At 45.3% G+C, this 20,303-nt stretch overlaps 1 protein-coding gene across 4 annotated transcripts in view; it reads right to left on the bottom strand.

Annotated features, from left to right (window-relative positions):
• LOC140394172 (leucine carboxyl methyltransferase 1-like) overlaps window positions 1-20,303 on the bottom strand; it is a 56,169-nt gene that overhangs the window by 9,335 nt on the left and 26,531 nt on the right. For all 4 annotated transcript variants that reach the window (XM_072481118.1, XM_072481117.1, XM_072481119.1 and 1 more), the window contains exons 6-8: window positions 8,538-8,599; window positions 6,675-6,777; window positions 3,803-3,923 (exon numbers count right to left, since the gene is read on the bottom strand). In XM_072481118.1, the coding sequence (XP_072337219.1) occupies window positions 3,803-3,923; window positions 6,675-6,777; window positions 8,538-8,599 (286 nt within the window). The remainder of the gene's footprint in view (window positions 1-3,802; window positions 3,924-6,674; window positions 6,778-8,537; window positions 8,600-20,303) is intronic.

Genomic DNA, 20,303 nt, shown 5'->3' with positions numbered 1-20,303 from the left:
CTTTTTTGTGCTGGGTAGGGCATTGATCCCGAAGGTGAGGGGAACGGAGTATACGGCTATAGCCATTTCGGATCACGCTCCACACTGGGTGGACTTGGAGATAGGGGAGGAAACAGGAGGGCGCCCACCCTGGAGAATGGACATGGGACTAATGGCAGATGAGGGGGTGTGTCTAAGGGTGAGGGGATGCATTGAAAAGTACTTGGAACTCAATGATAATGGGGAGGTCCAGGTGGGAGTGGTCTGGGAGGCGTTGAAGGCGGTGGTTAGAGGGGAGCTGATATCAATAAGGGCACATAAAGGGAAGCAGGAGAGTAAGGAACGGGAGCGGTTGCTGCAAGAACTTTTGAGGGTGGACAGACAATATGCGGAAGCACCGGAGGAGGGACTGTACAGGGAAAGGCAAAGGCTACATGTAGAATTTGACTTGCTGACTACAGGCACTGCAGAGGCACAATGGAGGAAGGCACAGGGCGTACAGTACGAATATGGGGAGAAGGCGAGCAGGTTGCTGGCACACCAATTGAGGAAAAGGGGAGCAGCGAGGGAAATAGGGGGAGTGAGGGATGAGGAAGGAGAGATGGAGCGGGGAGCGGAGAGAGTGAATGGAGTGTTCAAGACATTTTATAAAAAATTATATGAAGCTCAACCCCCGGATGGGAGGGAGAGAATGATGGGCTTCTTGGATCGGCTGGAATTTCCCAAGGTGGAAGAGCAGGAAAGGGTGGGACTGGGAGCACAGATCGAGGTAGAAGAAGTGGTGAAAGGAATTAGGAGCATGCAGGCGGGAAAGGCCCCGGGACCGGATGGATTCCCAGTCGAATTCTATAGAAAATATGTGGACTTGCTCGCCCCGGTACTGACGAGGACCTTTAATGAGGCAAAGGAAAGGGGACAACTGCCCCCGACTATGTCTGAAGCAACGATATCGCTTCTCTTAAAGAAGGAAAAGGACCCGCTACAATGCGGGTCCTATAGACCTATTTCCCTCCTAAATGTAGATGCCAAGGTCCTGGCCAAGGTAATGGCAATGAGAATAGAGGAATGTGTCCCGGGGGTGGTCCACGAGGACCAAACTGGGTTTGTGAAGGGGAGACAGCTGAACACGAATATACGGAGGTTGTTAGGGGTAATGATGATGGCCCCACCAGAGGGAGAAACGGAGATAGTAGTGGCGATGGATGCCGAGAAAGCATTTGATAGAGTGGAGTGGGATTATTTGTGGGAGGTGTTGAGGAGATTTGGTTTTGGCGAGGGGTATGTTAGATGGGTGCAGCTGTTGTATAGGGCCCCAGTGGCGAGCATGGTCACGAATGGACGGGGATCTGCATATTTTCGGCTCCATAGAGGGACAAGGCAGGGATGCCCTCTGTCCACATTATTGTTTGCACTGGCGATTGAGCCCCTGGCGATAGCGTTGAGGGTTTCCAAGAAGTGGAGGGGAGTACTTAGGGGAGGAGAAGAGCACCGGGTATCTTTGTATGCGGACGATTTGCTACTATACGTGGCGGACCCGGCGGAGGGGATGCCAGAAATAATGCAGATACTTGGGGGGTTTGGGGATTTTTCAGGGTATAAATTGAACATGGGGAAAAGTGAGTTGTTTGTGGTGCATCCAGGGGAGCAGAGTAGAGAAATAGAGGACCTACCGTTGAGGAAGGTAACAAGGGACTTTCGTTACCTGGGGATCCAGATAGCTCAGAATTGGGGCACATTGCATAGGTTAAATTTAACGCGGTTGGTGGAACAGATGGAGGAGGATTTCAAGAGATGGGATATGGTATCCCTGTCAATGGCAGGGAGGGTGCAGGCGGTTAAGATGGTGGTCCTCCCGAGATTCCTCTTTGTGTTTCAGTGCCTCCCGGTGGTGATCACGAAGGCTTTTTTTTTTTTTTTTTAAAAGGATTGAAAAGAGCATCATGGGTTTTGTGTGGGCCGGGAAGACCCCGAGAGTGAGGAAGGGATTCTTACAGCGTAGCAGGGATAGGGGGGGGCTGGCACTACCGAGCCTGAGTGAGTATTATTGGGCCGCTAATATTTCAATGGTGAGTAAGTGGATGGGAGAGGAGGAGGGAGCGGCGTGGAAGAGATTAGAGAGGGCGTCCTGTAGGGGGACTAGCCTACAGGCTATGGTGACAGCCCCATTGCCGTTCTCACCGAGGAACTACACCACAAGCCCGGTGGTGGTGGCTACACTGAAGATTTGGGGACAGTGGAGACGGCATAGGGGAAAGACTGGAGCCTTGGGGGGTCCCCGATAAGAAACAACCATAGGTTTGCCCCGGGGGGAATGGATGGGGGATATGGAATGTGGCAAAGAGCAGGAATAACGCAACTGAAAGATCTGTTTGTGGATGGGAAGTTCGCGAGTCTGGGAGCGCTGACCGAGAAATATGGGTTGCCCCAAGGGAATGCATTCAGGTATATGCAACTGAGGGCTTTTGCGAGGCAACAGGTGAGGGAATTCCCGCAGCTCCCGACACAAGAGGTGCAGGACAGAGTGATCTCAAAGACATGGGTGGGGGATGGTAAGGTGTCAGATATATATAGGGAAATGAGGGACGAAGGGGAGACTATGGTAGATGAACTAAAAGGGAAATGGGAAGAAGAGCTGGGGGAGGAGATCGAGGAGGGGCTGTGGGCAGATGCCCTAAGCAGGGTAAACTCGTCGTCCTCGTGTGCCAGGCTAAGCCTGATTCAGTTTAAGGTATTACACAGGGCACATATGACTGGAGCACGGCTCAGTAAATTTTTTGGGGTGGAGGATAGGTGTGCGAGGTGCTCGAGAAGCCCAGCGAATCATACCCATATGTTTTGGTCATGCCCGGCACTACAGGGGTTTTGGATGGGGGTGACAAAGGTGCTTTCAAAAGTAGTAGGAGTCCGGGTCGAACCAAGCTGGGGGTTGGCTATATTTGGGGTTGCACAAGAGCCGAGAGTGCAGGAGGCGAGAGAGGCCGATGTTTTGGCCTTTGCGTCCCTAGTAGCCCAGCGCAGGATATTGCTAATGTGGAAAGAAGCCAAGCCCCCGGGGGTGGAGACCTGGATAAATGACATGGCGGGGTTTATAAAGCTAGAGCGGATTAAGTTCGTCCTAAGGGGGTCGGCTCAAGGGTTCACCAGGCGGTAGCAACCGTTCGTCGAATACCTCGCAGAAAGATAGACGGAATGGGAAAAAGAAGGCAGCAGCAGCAGCCCAGGATCGGGGGGGGGGGGGGGGGAGGAGGAACCAGAAGGACTGTCAGGGTTGTTAATATATACTGTATAGTATGTATAGGTCGTTGCTACAGATAATTATATATTAGACTGTTAAATTATATTTTTGGAGAGTGTTACTTGTGATAAGGCAGTTGCCAATTAGGGCTAGTTTTCATTTTTGTTATTTATTATTTATTCATTTTTTTGTTTTTGTTTTTTGTTTATAAAATAGGTCATTGTTATTTGTGTTGTTATAATATTGTGTAAAGGATGCACAATGTACTGTGTTGGTTGACCAAAAATTTTCAATAAAATATTTAAAAAAAAAAAAAAAATTATCCCAATGCCCCACTTGTGAGAGACACCAAATGCCTAGAAACAAAAAACAATTAATCTTTATAAAATTAAAATACAAGAAATAAAATCTCAAACGATAAACAAATTATTTTCCAATTTTACAGTTTGTATGGCATTTTTGTAATCTCTTCACCAAATGATAACATTACTGAATTAAAGTTACTCAAAGCCAGTTTTACGAAAGCCAAAAAGTACATGCCTCCATCACAAGTAAGCCATTGCTTGGGAAAATTGAAATGGATTTTACCTGCTCATAATTGATAAACATGGTTGTATTAAAAGTACTTGACGCCCACTTGATTAGTTCTGCAGATTTCTCTGGGGTGATATAAACAAGAACACATTCTGCCAGCAGCAATGTTGGTAATCTACAAGAAACATAATGGGAGGGTTATATTCCTGCGGTTTGAAACATTGGACATTCTAGATGACAGCAAATCATATGTTAGATATTTTTAAACATCATAATATACATTTTATTCATAACATCATCAGTTACAACATTACCTCAGTTATAAATCCCAACCATGAAAGGAAATCAGAAGCATAGATTTAAGTAAGACAGGGAATTGGAGAAAAAGATGTAGAAGAAAAGGGGATGGTAACCCGAAACAACTAAGGGAGGGCGAAGGTAAAATGAAAGAGGCATAAATGAAAATTAGTCAACAACATTGTGCTTTTTCATACGCCAACCTTCTGGTTCTGTTTTGTTTTTGTTACTGAATCAGTTGGGGGTTAGAAACACTGCGGTCATAAAATACATTATCACTAGAATACAGTAATTTGCAGTTACTAGAAAAAAAATCTGTGCCAGCACATAAGAGGTAGGTAGAGTGAGGTAAGCAACATTGCTAGGAGTACAACTAATGGAATTACATTAAGGATTTATGTACTTGCATTACATTCTATACTCAGAACAAAAAAAAGAGTAGGCAGCATTCACTTTAAAAAGACTGTCACCAGTATAACAGAAATATATCATAGTAAGCAGAGTAATTTCAGTTATTTGCTTAAAAGCCATGAATAGCTTAACACTGGACCTGAGCAATTTCTTCATTATAAGCTGTGATCAAAGTGTATGCATTACTTATTCATCATGACCAAACACTAAAATTAAGGAAACATTTCAACATTCAATCAAGTGCATTTTGTCTTAAAGTTTGTATCTGTTTCAGACAGTGTTCGAGAGTTAAAATAACATACTGCAATAGGTTAAAACAAGTCAAACTTGTACAACTGGTGAACTGCAGAATTCACCTGATTAAATACAAAGGATATATTAAAAAACACACACAAAGAAATCAAAATTAAGGTCTCTGAACCCTTAAAGTCAACAACAGCATACCAAATCCATTGGAGCAACATAGAAAAAAGTAAAAGCAAATTACCGTGAATGCTGAAATCTGAACAAAAACAGAAAATGCTGGACAATCTCAGCAGGTCTGACAGCATCTGTGGAAAGGGAACGGAGCGAATGTTTTGAGTCTTGTGACTCTTTGTCAAAAAGTAATTTGTCTTGGAAGCAAAATTGTCTGCGTTTGAAACTTGGCCCAAATTCTCATCAGTCTCATTAAAGAGTTACTGGAAGCCAAAAGATTTCCAGGCAGCTCACTACTGATAAATATAGAATTATACAAGTATGGGAAGTTAGCATGGATTTGCTGAAGTCAAATTGTGTTTGGCAAACTTGATTTCATTCTTTGAAGCAAGATAGCTTAAGGAGGGTAATGCTGTTTGTGTTGCATATGTGGACTTTCAAAAGGTGTTCGACAAAGTACTACAGATAGAACTATTAGCAGAATTAAAGGGACAGTGGATGAAAACAAACTTGGCTCAGGGACAGAAAACAGATGGCAGTTGTGAACGTTTGTTTGTAAAGCTGGGATGAAATACATAGTGGTGTTTTCCCAGTGGTCAGTTTTGGGGCCACGGTGCTTTTAGATAGATATTGATAACCTGGTCTTGGGTAAACTTGCCTGTGACATGAGCCTTGGAATATAGCAGCTAGCAGTCAAATCTTCTCTAAACCTTCCCTGCTCAATGGAGTACAATCCCAGTTTCTTCTTTTCATTGAAGTTCTTCATTTCTGGTACCATTCTAGTAAATATCTTTTGCACACACACAATCTGTATTTGATATCCTTCCTAAAGTGTGGTGTCCAGAAATGAACACCATACTCCAGCTGAGGCCTAACTGGTATTTTACAATGTTTTGTACAACTTCCTTGCTTTTGTACCCTCTGCTTCTATGAATGAAACAAAATAAATGTCTTCTTTTTAGTTCTCTGCCCAAGGGCAGGTCCTTGGTGATTATTTGCCAAACCAATGTGTAGGACGAGGCAACAGACCCCCCCCCCCCCCCCCCCAAGTCTATTTCAGCTGGTACGAGGATCGAACACTGGCATTAATCTAATGCACACACCAGCCATCTAGTCAACGGAGCTAACCTCCTTCCAGATGATATAAAACAGTGAAATGTAACAGTGAAATGTTAAGTGATAGATTTGGTAGGAAAAATAAGCAGAGGCTAAATTATTTAAATAATCAATTTGAAGAGGGTACATACAAGGGGGTGTATGCACACAAATAACATAAGAACATAACATAAGAACTAGGAGCAGGAGTAGGCCATCTGGCCCTTCGAGCCTGCTTTGCCATTCAATGAGATCATGGCTGATGTTTTGTGGAATCAGCTCCACTTTCCCACCTGAACACCATAACCCTTTATTCTTCAAAAAACTATCTATCTTTATCTTGAAAATATTTAATGAAGGAGCCTCAACTGCTTAGTGGGCAGGGAATTCCATAGATTCACAACCCTTTGGGTGAATCTTTGAAGGCAGCACAAGTTGAGAGGGTGGTTTCAAAAAAAAAAAGGCACGTGAAATATGGTCATGGATTTGGAAAACAAATTCATATATTAAAAGGGAAAATAATATAGGGTGGTAGTTTGATAGTACATATGGGTCAAGTGTAGGATATTTGATGAAGGGATGATGATAGCAGTTTTCAAAAGGAAGGAAACAGTTCATCCATGACTCTGATTAGAGATAATGCTGTAATGGAAGAGTAACAAGATTCAAATCGAATTTAAAGACAACTTAAGAAGAATAAACTTACTTTGTATTTAGGCCAAATTTCTTCAATCTTTCCATTAGCACGGGCAGATCACGGAGATCTTGCCCAATAATAGTGTAACGATCGGAGTCCATGCTACAGCCATCTGGTAAATTTGCAAAAAAAACTTTTGAAGTAAAAACCATCATTTATAGAAATCTACAGTTGTGAAATGAAATTAAAAAGCAAATTATTTTGAATTACAGTGTTCTCAAAATGAAAGGGCTGGGAGATGACCCTTTTAAATACTTTTGTTGTAATCCTGAAAGATAGACACCAATACCAAATTTTCCAGGCATTTATTTCCAAGAGATACATATCACAAACATGCACCTTTTAACCCAATTACCACAGTTTGTCAGTTCAAGTGTCCCATTTGAAAGAAAAATATTACAAATTGTAACAAAACTAAATCAAAACTTCAAAGGAAACTTAATAATGGGTGGCACGGTAGCACAGTGGTTAGCATCATTGCTTCACAGCGCCAGGGATCCAGGTTTGATTCTTGGCTTGGGTCACTCTGTGCGGGGTCTGCATGTTCTCCAGTGTCTGCGTGGGTTTCCTCCGAGTGCTCGGGTTTCCTCCCACAAGTCCCAAAAGACGTGCTTGTTAGGTGAATTGGACATTCTGAATTCTCTCTCAGTGTACCCGAACAGGCGCCAGAGTGTGGTGACTTGGGGATTTACACAGTAACTTCATTGCGGTGTTAATGAAAGCCTACTTGTGACACTAATAAGGATTATTACCAAATCAAATTAAAATGCAATTCCCAGGGTTGATGGTGCACTCCAGCAATACCTCATCCCTCCCTCCTGGTACACACCAATCATGGAAGATGTTCCTATTTATAGGAACACAAGTAAATCTCTTTTTTTCCCCATACATTTAGAGTATCCAATTCATTTTTTCCAATTAAGGAGCAATTTAGCATGGCCAATCCACTACCCTGCACATCTTTGGGTTGTGGGGCCAAAACCCACGCAAACACGCGGAGAATGTGCAAACTCCATACAGTGACCCAGAGCCAGGATTGAACCTGGGACCTCAGCGCCATGAGGCAGCAATGCCAACCACTGCACCACCGTGTTGTCCTGTAAATCTCTAGTTAATGCCCACATATGCATACAATTAACTCTTTGCTAGATTAAAGAGGTAACACAAATTTTGGAGGTTCCTACCTTATTACGTTGGGCATAGTGGAAGCCTGACACCCATTAGGCACAACATGAACAAGATTTATCAGACTATGAATTCTAAGGGCATATAACTCATGCACCTGGCCACAATGGTGGTTCATAGAGTACCAATGGTTTAGAGTGCCAATGGTGGGCAGCACGGTAGCATTGTGGATAGCACAAATGCTTCACAGCTCCAGGGTTCCAGGTTCGATTCCGGCTTGGGTCACTGTCTGTGGGGAGTCTGCACACCCTCCCAGTGTGTGCGTGGGTTTCCTCCGGGTGCTCCGGTTTCCTCCCACAGTCCAAAGATGTGCAGGTTAGGTGGATTGGCCATGATAAATTGCCCTTAGTGTCCAAAATTGCCCTTAGTGTTGGGTGGGGTTACTGGGTTATGGGGATAAGGTGGAGGTGTTGACCTTGGGTAGGGTGCTCTTTCCAAGAGCCGGTGCAGACTTGATGGGCCGAATGGCCTCCTTCTGCACTGTAAATTCTATGATAAAATTCTATGATAGCTCATCAGCCTCAGTGGGCTTGCAATGTGGTTCTCAAAAAGGGTCATTAGCCCAGCTAAGCTCAAGGAGAAATTATCATTGGACCAAAGATCAGGCCATTTCAGTCATTATTTTACTTCATAAGCCCCATTAAATTTTGAGAGACAAACAACACAAGTATAATTTTTCTTTCTCACCTATCAGCAGGCTACTACTTGAATGTGTTTCTATAATTGGCTTTGACAATGGAGGCTTTGTTCTGTAGCAAAGAGCAAATAGTTACACATTGTTTCTAAGCAATCTTCTGGTGCTTTTCAACTGATTTAGGGTAAAAAGGAGGAATTTTAATTGTAAATCATTCATATAAAAATATTAAAAGACCAATTTTAATAAAAGTGTATCCCATATTTTCACACATCATTGAATATAACAAAACAGATCCTTACTTAAAATATCGAACTAACATTCTGCGAGATGAGATCTAATTCCACCACGAGGCTCATGGCATTTAAATTCAATTAATTAATACATCTGGAATGATAAGCTGGTTTCAGTAATATTGGCCAAAATACCATTCTGTCATTAAAGACCCAACTGGTTCACTAATATCCTTCAGGGAAGGAAAGGTGCCATCCTTGCCTTGATTGACCTGTATGAGTCCAAACCTACGGCAATGTGCTTGACTCTTTGGTCTTAATGGCCCAACAAGTCACACAGTTGTCACAAACCGCAACAAGAAGTAAAATAATACAACGGAGTAGATCATCCGGTATCAATGCAAATACCAGAAACAAAAGAAGTACACTTGGCCCAGTCAAACCTGCAAAGGCCTTCTCAGTAGCATCTGGGCACTTTCTCAATATTGAGAGCTGTCCAACAGACGAGTCAAGTCCTCCCTGACATAGTCATACTTACGGATTTATCCAATTCAATTATCTAAAGAGAAGGCAAGAGAGTGGGACTGGCTAAGTTGCTCTAGCAGAGTTAGCACAAACACCATCAACTGAATGGCTTCCTTCTGTTGTAACCATTCTATGATTCTACCTTACAACCAATGTCCTAGACTCCTCCATCACCATCCCTGGGTATGTCCTGTCCCACTGACAGGACAGACAACCAGAGGTGGCAGAACACTGGTCTACAATCAAGACATGGTGACCCAGGGAGTTCTTAACATTGCTTTTGGATCCCATCAAGTCCCATGACATCAGGTCAAACATGGGCAAGGAGGCCTTCTACGGATTACCAACTACTACCCTCCCTGAACTGATGAATCAGTGCTGCTATGTTGAGTACCACCTGGAAGAAGCACTGGGGTTAACAAGGACACAGAATGTACTTGGCGGGGGGAGGAGGCACTTTAAATGTTCAAGAGTGGCCTGGTACCACTGAGCTGGCTGAAAGGATATTTTTGCCAGATTGGGCCTGTGACAGGTGGAGAGAACACCAACAAGAAGGAAAAACCTGCTGGATCTCATCCTCACCAGTCGAGCTGTTGCAGATATATCAGTCAATGGCAGTATCTACCCGTTGCATGTATCTGTTGATGGCAGTATTGGGAGGATTGCTGGACATCCATGAGACTTTGTGGGCCAGCAGCAGAGTTGTATTAAATCACAATCTGTAACCTTGTGGTCCAACATATCCCTCACTCTACAATTACATCCAAGTCAGGGGACCATCCTGGTTTAGTGAGTAGTGTATGTCAGGAGCAGTACCAGGTATACCTAAAAATAAGTTGCTAATCTGGTGATACTTCAACATAACTACATGTTTGTTATACAGTGGAAGCAGCATGCTATTGACAATCTTGAGCAATCTCACAACCAACAACCAGATCAAAACTTTGTTATGCCCACCCACATCCAGTCATGAATGGCGTTCGACAACTAACTGAAGGAGAAGGCTCCACAAACCAGCCCATCCTTAATGACAGAGTGCTTCGATGAAAAAAGACAAGGGTAAGCATTTGCAACCACAAGTGCCATGTGGATGATCCATATCAGTCTCCTTTATCATAAGTCCCAGTCTTCTGCCAATTTGATTAATTCCATGTGATATCAAGAAATGGATGAAGACAGTGGATACCAGAAAAGGTCCTGACAATATTCCATTTGTATAACTGAAGACTTGTGCTCCAAAACTAGCCGTGTCCCTGCCAACTATTCTAGAACAGCTTCAACACTGGTATCTACCTAACATTATGGAAAGTTACCCAGTTAAGTCTTGTCCATAAAAAGCAAGACAAATCCAATCTGGCCAATTATTGCCCTAGTCGATCCTCAAATCATGAACAAAAAGATGGAAAGTATTATGCACAGTGCTATCAAGTAGCACTTCTGCAGCAATAACCTGCTTGTCCATACTCATTTTGGGTTCCACCATAGTTACTCAGCTCCAGACATTATTACAGCCTTGATATAAATACAGCGAGAGCCAAATTTCAGAGGGGAGACCAGAGGGACTGTCGTCACTAACATCGAAGTAGCATTTGACTGAATGCATTATGAAGGAGCCGTTGCAAATCTGAATTCAACAGAAATTGTGTGGGAAAATATTCCACTCGTTGGAGCCTTACTAAGTACAAAGGAGACTGGAGGCCACATCTTAGCCCCAGAACAGGAGTTCTTCAGGGTAGTGTCCGAGGCCAACCCTCTTCATTCAGCAGCTGCATCAATGACCGTCCCTCCAATGAGGTCAGATGTGAATGCATTGGAGAGAATGCAGAAGAGGTTTACAAGAATGTTCCAGGGATGAGAATCTTCAGTTATGAAGATAGGTTGGAGAAGCTGGGACTCCTCTCCTTGGATGAGAGAAGGCCAAGCGGAGATTTGATAGAGTTGTTCAAAATTATGAGGGGGTTGAACAGAGTAGATAAGCAGAAACAGTTCACGTTCATAAAAGGCTCAGGTATGAGAGGGCACTGACTTAAAGTGATTTGCAAAAGAATAAATGCAATAGGAGAAAAAATGTTTTTACACGGTGACTGGCTCGAGTCAGGAACGCAGTACCTGAAGTGTGGTGGAGGCAGGTTCAATTGTGGCATTAGTTAATTATTCAAATAGAAATAAAGTGCAGGGTTACGGGGAACTAAGTCGGAACACTTATTCGGAGAGCCGGTGCAGACACGATAAGCTGAACGTGCACTCTAACAATTATGTGGTATGTGGGAATGTTCAACTCCTCAAATACTGACGCAATTTGTGTCCTCAGGCAGCAAGATCTGAACAACATTCAGGCTTCAGCTGATAAGTAGCAAGTATCAATCGCACACACAAGTGCTAGGTAAAAACCCTCTCCCTATCCAACAGCAGATAATCTGAAAATCTGTCCTTGACATTAAATGGCATTGCCATTTTTAAATAACCCCGCCATCAACAACTTGGGCGTTAATGCAGAAAACGTACAAATATGAAGCCATATAAATACATCAACTTCAAATGCAGGAATTAGAGGCTGGAAAGTCTACAGTAACTAACACTTCCCGTCTCCCCAAAACCTGTCCTCTATCTGCAAGGGAGAAGTCAGGACTCTCATGGAATAATCTCCAATTGCCTGGATGAATGCAGCTCTTACAACATTAAAGAGGCTGAACACTATCCAAGAAGAAGCAGCCTACTTGATCAGCATCCCACCTTAAAACATTGACTCCCTCCAGCCCAATGGCAGTAGTATGTACCAAGACTCACCAAGACTTCTTCAACCGCACCTTTCAAACCTATTGCCTCTACCACCTGGGAGGCCATGGCAGCAGATGCATAGAAACACCATTACTTGGAAATACCCCTCCAAGCCACACATCACACTGACTTGGAATTCTATCGCCCCCCTCCTTCACGGTCACGCGTCCAAGAATTGAAATTCCAGCACTGTGTGGGTGTCCCTATACCTCATGGAGTGATTCAAGCAGGCAGCTCACCAGCACTTTCTGATGGGCAATAAATGCTGGCCTTGCCAGCAATGTTCACTTCTTATGAATGAATTAAAAACATTGAAATGACTTGCCTGAATAAAACTATACTGCAAACTGAAAGATTGTTAAATTAATTTCCATTTAGTCAGGAACTATATTTATTCATATGCCACCTCGATACTTTGCAGCCATTTCCAGTTCACCAATTATACTGGCCAAAGTGATGCTTGCTTTCCGAAAGAATATGTAATAACCATAGGAAATGGCGGTTCAGCTGTAGGCAATAAATTAACAAAGTATGTTAGTTTAATGTAATCTGTCCCTCTGATATGTAGGCTGAGGTTGGCCACACACCCCAATAATGTAAATCACTGTTTCCCCCCTCCCCCAACTACAAGTTACTTGGGCAATGGGGACAGGCTTGCTGCCAGCTACAAGTCACAAATATTTTGTATTATAATCTTAAAATTTGGCTTTATTTTACTTACACATTAACAAGCAACTACTGCCATAGTCAAGTGCAGCAAGAATTTATCCAGATTCAACAATCCACAAAATTATATTCAAGACGCAGGGCTACAAATGATTATAGCCTATTATGAATTATGTAGGAAATTAAAAAACTACTGGAGAAGTCATAACAGATATGAATAAATAATCCAGAATCAGCATGCCTGCTGCAAAAGTGCAGATGACTCAAGACTAGCTCCACATAGTAGACATAGCCTATGGACGGAATTTTCCGTTTTGCAGATTAAGTAGCAGCAGGACAGTCTACAAGTTTCGCAATGATTAGCATGGCGGGTTCTCATGCCCGAACTTGAAAACGGATTAATTATGCATTGCCTAGCTGCTTGCCAAATCACGTGAATGGGCAGGCACTTATTTGTCTGCCTACCATTACCTCATGTGGTCAAAGTTCCTGCCACCATATTTAAGATGCACATTCACTCTGTGCAGACCAGTTGTTTGGTGTGGCCAAATTATATGTCCTCCAGGAGAAGCAAGCCATGAGAGCCTCAATTCAGCTACAGTTCATGGAATCATAGTGAATCTCCTCAGGCCGTGCACAAATGCAGAGACGTCCTCTTCCCAAGTGATAGAAGGACAAGCAACCTAAACCTGCTGACCAGGGAGGAGGTCACCAGGGAGGTCTGTGGCACACAGAAAAGAATAGCACTGCAGTGCAGGAAGAGGATGAATAATTTCATCCGCTCTGCCAGGATAAGTCTACCTTCTACTCACTTGAGACCCACACTCTCATAAGGGCATTGGGCACTCTTAAGCGTTATTCTACATGGATCTTGAACACGATGAGCAGAAGGGACATTTGCACTGAATGTCTCACACACACTTCAACATCAACACCATTGTATATATCATCATGCACACTCAACATCTTCTGCCTTTACCTGGGAGAGCACAGTACAGTTTCCAGTACGTCTTCTTCGTTACATCCGAAGTTGCGTCAGTCACCTGCACGGGATGGGTCTCAGCTCCTGGGTCTCCTTGGGGGGAGGGGGGAGGGTGGGTACTGGCCAGAGACAACAATAGACTCCTCTTCTTCTCCTTATTTTGAACAGAGTCATCAAGTAGGCAGCACTGTCTGCAGCCTCCATTCTGCACCCCTCCTTCTTCCTCGGTACAGATAGATCAAACATATGAATCCAGCTTGGTCTGCAATGATCAACCTCCCACTCCAAGACTGAAAACTCGGGCTGCACTCATAATGAATGCCATTCCCAGTTTCACCCTTGCACCCGAGGAGCGAACTCAACATACGAACATAGTAATTTGGAGCAGGAATAGGCCACTTATCCCCTCGTGTCTGCTCCACCATTCAATAAGATTATGGCTGATCAGATTGTAACTTCAGCCTCACATTCCTGCCTACCCCCGATAACTTTTCATCCTCTTATTTATCAAGAATCTACCCAGCTCTGTCTTAAAAGTATTCAAAAACTCTGCTTTCACTGCCTTTTGAGGAAGAGAGTTCCACAGACACACGACCCTCAGAAGAAAGTTCTCCTCATTGCCATCTTAAACAGGCGACCCTTATTTTGAACAGTGACCTCCTAGTTCTAGGTTCTCCCACAAGAGGAAACATCCTCTCCACATTCACTCTGTCAATACTCCTCAGGATCTTACAGGTTTTGATCAAGTCGCTTCTTACGGTTCTAAACTGTAGTCACTACAAACCTACCCTCCCCAACATTTTCTCATAAGAAATCCGCCCATTCCTTCTTTTTTAATAAACTTAAGAGTATCCAATTATTTCTTCCAATTAAGGGGCAATTTAACGTGGCCAATCCACCTATACATCTTTTGGGTTGTGGGGGTGAAACCCACGCAGACATGGGGAGAACGTGCAAACTCCTCACGAACAGTGACCCAGGGCCGGGATTTGAACCCGGGTACTCAGCGCCGTAGGCAGCAATGCTAACCACTGTGCCACCGTGCTGCCCTCGAAATCCACCCATTCCTGGTATTCGTCTAGTAAACATTATCTGACCTACACCTAACGCATTTACATCATTTCTTAAATAAAGAGACCAGTGCTGTAACACCAATGCCCTGTGCAACTGAAGCATAACCTCCCTACTTTTGTAATCATTTCCACTCACAATAAATTAACACATTCTATTAGTTTTCCTAATTACTTGCGATGCCCGTATAGTAGTTTACTTTTGTGATTCATGCACTAGGAGAGGGTTTTGCCAAATTCAGGGTCGTGACCGACAGGTGGGTCGCGGGCGGATGTCGGGAGAGTCGTGGAGCAATCGGTTGCGCCGCTCCTGATTGCGGCTGAAGTGCCCAACGACTGTGACCGGCTTTTAGGTTGAGAGTACCGGCCGCGTCTACCAGCAACCGCAGTATTTTACCTTGCTCCATCCGATTGGCACACAGCTTATCCAATGGGTGATTAACTTTCCTAACGTCACATCCAGCACCTCATTGTTCTGCTGACCAATAGGAGGAGGATGGGGCGGTACTTCCAGCAGTAGAACTGTTGGAGCTCAGGGCTGTGAAGGACACAAGAGTGGCCGAGTGAAGTTTGTGTGAGGGGTGAGAATGGCAGGTCAGATGCTGGCGGTCGCTATTTAAGACAAAATGCCTAACAGCTAAGTGTACCTACAGAAGACTTGCGGTGACTGTGATGTGCTGAGCAGGTGCACATCAGGTGGCACTCCTCCAAACCAGGACAAAAAAAAGGCACTTTTAGTCCAAATTTCAAAGGAAAAAAATACCTCAACTGCAAAAGGAGGGCAATCGAGAAAAGATGCCAGCAAACGGGAGCTTGAGGGGCCGAATAGACAGCAGAAATGGCGGAAAGAGCCAGGACTAGCAGGCGGACGAGACAGCGTACCCACAAGGCGAAGGGACCCCGGCCACCTAGGAGAGAGGGTGGCCAATGACCCAGACATCAGCCCCCCATAACCCAGAGACAGGTGGAAGAGCTTCCATGAAGGAGGCGATCAGATAGAAATCTGAGTGGTGGTGGCAGAGGCAATGGCCACCATACAGAAGGCAATCGATGGGCTGGGGAAGAAAGTGGCGATTCAGAAGAGGACGATCCTCGACCTAGAAAAGGCCTCGACGAACCAAGCGACAGAATCATTGCCCTGGAGGCAGAAGTAAAAAGGTTGGTGGCGGTCCAGGGGAACTTAAGGGGGAAAAGGAGAGGATCAGGAGAACACGTCACGAAGACAAATGATCTGGATCGTGGGCCTGCCAGAAGTTATCTCGGACTACATTGCCCAAATGCTAGACAACTTAGTTGGGAGAGGCAGCTTCCCCAAACCCCCAGAGCTCGACAGAGCACAGAGATCGCTCAGACCAACACCCAAGGCCGGGGAGCAGCCGAGGGCGATTATTGCAAAGCTCCACCGATATCAGGACCGTGAGAAAATCCTGCAACAGGCAGGCCAGACGAAAGTGAGCACCCGAGAAGAACACAAAATCAGAATCAACCAGGACATTGGGCAGACTTAGCAAAACGCAGGGCCAAATTTAACCAGGCGAAATTGTCCCTGTCCAAGAATGGGGTATGCTTCGATATGCTGTTTACAGCTAGGCTCTGGGTCACATACAAAAAAAAAGATACTACTTTAACTCCCCGGAAGAAGCAAATTAATTCATCAGAACCAACAGCCTGTACAAGGGACAGGCAAGCAACGATGAGAGTTGTGCAGGGAAAGACTGTGAAAGAGCAAAAGACTCATTGGACTGTGAGCGTGTTTGCACGGGACCGTTCCAATCATAAAGGGAAGACTGGGTCACAGGAACAAGCGAAGACAGGGGAAGGCCGGTGAGGGTTTAAACAGGGAAACGGGCAGTCAGGGGCAAGACCAGCCACGGGAGGGGAGCCACCACACCAGCAGAAAAAGCTAGCGCGGGAAGTCAGAAAGCAAGGGGGAACGCGGCGCACCTCCTGGCAGGGAGGGAGTGCCTGGGGGGAGGAGGGGGGGGGGGGGGAGGGGGGAGGGGAGGGGGGGAGGGGACGGGAGGGGGAGGGGGAGGAGGGGAGGGGAGGGGGAGGAGGGGAGGGGAGGGGAGGGGGGGGCGCGCGCACAGAGGGAGACGGGAAAAGGCCGATGGGGGAGGGAAGAGAACACAAAAAAAGGAACAGAGCAGGAAGAGTTGGGTTTCATACGGGCTTCGACAAGGGAGGAGCAGGCTGAAGAAACAAGATGGCGCCGCAAGCAGCCACTTTGGAGTGTCCCTAAACAGGGAGGCCCCGGAGTGCAGGGGTGCACCCACATGGCGTACACACAGTTGGCAGCCATGTTGGGTGCCCCCTGGAGAAAAGGAAGCTCCGGAGTGCTGTGTCCGTCAGGTAAGTATGGTTGATCCTGCAGGGGCGGGGGGGCAACCACCACCACCACCACCAGGATTATCACCTGGATTGTCAGGGGACTTAACAGCCCGGTGAAAAGATCCAGAGTCTTCGCCCCCTGTAAGAAGCCTGAAAGCCGACATGGTCTTCCTGCAGTAAACACACCTGAGGGAGAAAGGGCTGGGTGGGACAGACATACCATTTATGCTACGGGACGAGGGCTAGGGAAGTAGCCATATTGATTAGTAAGAGGATGAGGTGCACTACGACAAGCACAGTTAGGACAAGGTGCACTACGACAAGGACAGTTATGAACCAAGGGGGACGGTACTTCATGGTCAGCGGTATCCTAGATGGGGCACCGGTAGTCCTGGTAAATGTGTACACGCCCAATTGGGACGACACAGGCTTCATTAAAAAAATCCATGGCGGAAATCCCCGACATTGACACATGCCGACTAATCCTGGGAGGGCGACTTCAACTGTGTACAGGACCCACTGACAGACTGATCAAACCCCAGATCAGTTAAAAGGACCGGTATGACTAGGGTTCCTACACCCCAGTAAGAAGGAATTCTTGTTCTTTTCGGTGGTCCACAAATCATACTCAAGGATAGACTTCTTTGCAGTGGGGAAAGCAGTGCTTCCAGGAATAATAAGAGCGGAATACTCCACGATTATTATCTCTGACCACACTCCACATTACATGGATGTGAAGTTGGAGACAGGCCGTGCCTAGAGTCCCACTTGGGGTTAGACACTGCACTACTAGCCGACAAGGTCTTCAGCGAGAGAGCTGTGACTCTATAAAAAAAATAGTAATAAAAATATTTTTTTAAAAGATACTGGCAGTCAGCGCCAGTTCACTGGTTTCCACAAGTACTTCAGTGCCTGCGCCATCACAGTGAGAACTTATATCAGCTGAAGCCCTTCGCAGAAATGTAACACTGAATGACAAAGCAAGTGAGGTTGTGAAGACCAAGCAGGCTCACCTGTTGCATTAAAGGTAAGCAGAAAAGTCGGTCGCGAAGTTCAGGCGGCGTTGGTTGCGAAGGTCGGCCGGCCGGCATGGGTCCAGAAGGATGGCCGGTTGGTAAAAATGGGTCCTGGGCAAAAAAAGTTTGGAAAACACTACAGTAGAACACCCAGTTCCCCCCGTCCCTCAGAGCTCTGCAATCTCTCATCATTTAGATAAGCTGCTTTTCCTGCCCAAATGGACAATTTCATACTTGCCCACATTATACTCCAATTTTGTGCCCACTCACTTAACCTATCTATGTCCCTTCGTAGTCGCCTCATGTGCTCCTCACAATTTACTTTCCTACCTATCTTTGTGTCGTCAGCAAATTTTGCAACCATACCTTCAGTTCCTTCATCCAAGTCATTTATATAAATTGTAAAAGGTTGAGGCCCCAGCACTGATTCCTGTGGCACACCACTCGTCACATCCTGCCAACCAGAAAAAGACCCATTTATGCCAACTCTGTTAACTAGCCAGCAATCAATCCGTTCATTATATTCTTTCCAATCTTGACCTGTCATGCACCTTTGCGCAAACACATGCATTTTCTTTTTAAGTTTAATACTGTCCAATGTTTTTAGTGAAGCACAAATGATCCCCCCCCCCCCCCCTCCGCCCCCCCCCAACCTGGACTTTTAATTCTTTGAGGAAGTGACAACGTTAATTGATGAGGGAAGGGCTGTAGATGTCATATACATGGACTTCAGTAAGGCGTTTGATAAAGTTTCCCATGGTAGGTTGATAGAAAAAGTGAAGTCGTATGGGGTTCAGGGTGTACTAGCTAGATGGATAAAGAACTGGCTGGGCAACAGGAGACAGAGTAGTGGTGGAAGGGAGTGTCTCAAAATGGAGAAAGGTGACTAGTGGTGTTCCACAGGGATCCGTGCTCAGACCACAGTTGTTTGTGATATACATAAATGATCTGGACGAAGGTATAGGTGGTCTGATTAGCAAGTTTGCAGATGATACTAAGATTGGTGGAGTTGCAGATAGTGAGGAGGACTGTCAGAGAATACAGCAAAATATAAATAGATTTGAGTTGTGCAGAGAAATGGCAGATGGAGTTCAATCCAGGCAAATGCGAGGTGATGCATTTTGGAAGATCTAATTCAAGAGCGGACTATACGGTCAATGGAAGAGTCCTGGGGAAAATTGATGTACAGAGAGATCTGGGAGTTCAGGTCCATTGTACCCTGAAGGTGGCAACGCAGGTCGATAGAGTGGTCAAGAAGGCATACGGCATGCTTGCCTTCATCGGACGGGGTATTGAGTACAAGAGTCGGCAGGTCATGTTACAGTTGTATAGGACTTTGGTTAGGCTACATTTGGAATACTGCGTGCAGTTCTGGTCGCCACATTACCAGAAGGAAGTGGATGCTTTAGAGAGGGTGCAGAGGAGGTTCACCAGGATGTTGCCTGGTATGGAGGGTGCTAGCGATGAAGAAAGGTTGAGTAGATTAGGATTGTTTTCGTTGGAAAGACGGAGGTTGAGGGGGGACCTGATTGAGGTCTACAAAATTATGAGAGGTATGGACAGGGTGGACAGCAACAAGCTTTTTCCAAGAGTGGGGGTGTCAATTACAAGGGGTCACGATTTCAAGGTGAGAGGGGGAAAGTTTAAGGGAGATGTGCGTGGAAAGTTTTTTACGCAGAGGATGGTGGGTGCCTGGAACGCTTTGCCAGTGGAGGTGGTAGAGGCGGGCACAACAGCATCATTTATGATGCATCTAGACAGATATATGAACGGGCAGGGAACAGAGGGAAGTAGATCCTTGGAAAATAGGTGAGAGGTTTAGATAAAGGATCTGGATCGGCGCAGGCTGGGAGGGCCGAAGGGCCTGTTCCTGTGCTGTAATTTTCTTTATTCTATTCTTTCTCACTGGGACTCAAGTATCATATGTGCCTATTAATCTCCCAGCCACCTGACAGCAAAATCACAAATAGAATTAGAGAGGGTTTGAGCACAACCATGTGATTTCAGACTCTCATCCGAGGCACTGTCAGGCTGCCGCATTAGGATTTGAATTCACACCCACCTTGCACTCCTGGAATCTTTGGAAGTCTTGTGTCCTGGAAACCATGTCTATTTCACAATGAAATGTACAAGATCTTACCGACAATCTTGAATCTGGCATATGTCCTGCCGCTGTCGTCCCTTAATGATGTGAGCCTGCATACCTTCTCACATTCCT

Source organism: Scyliorhinus torazame, chromosome 17 (genome assembly GCF_047496885.1).
Source record: "Scyliorhinus torazame isolate Kashiwa2021f chromosome 17, sScyTor2.1, whole genome shotgun sequence".
Classification (NCBI taxonomy): Eukaryota; Metazoa; Chordata; class Chondrichthyes; order Carcharhiniformes; family Scyliorhinidae; genus Scyliorhinus; species Scyliorhinus torazame.
The sequence above is the reverse complement of the archived record's forward strand: the minus strand, read 5'-3'. Positions and strand labels throughout refer to the sequence as shown.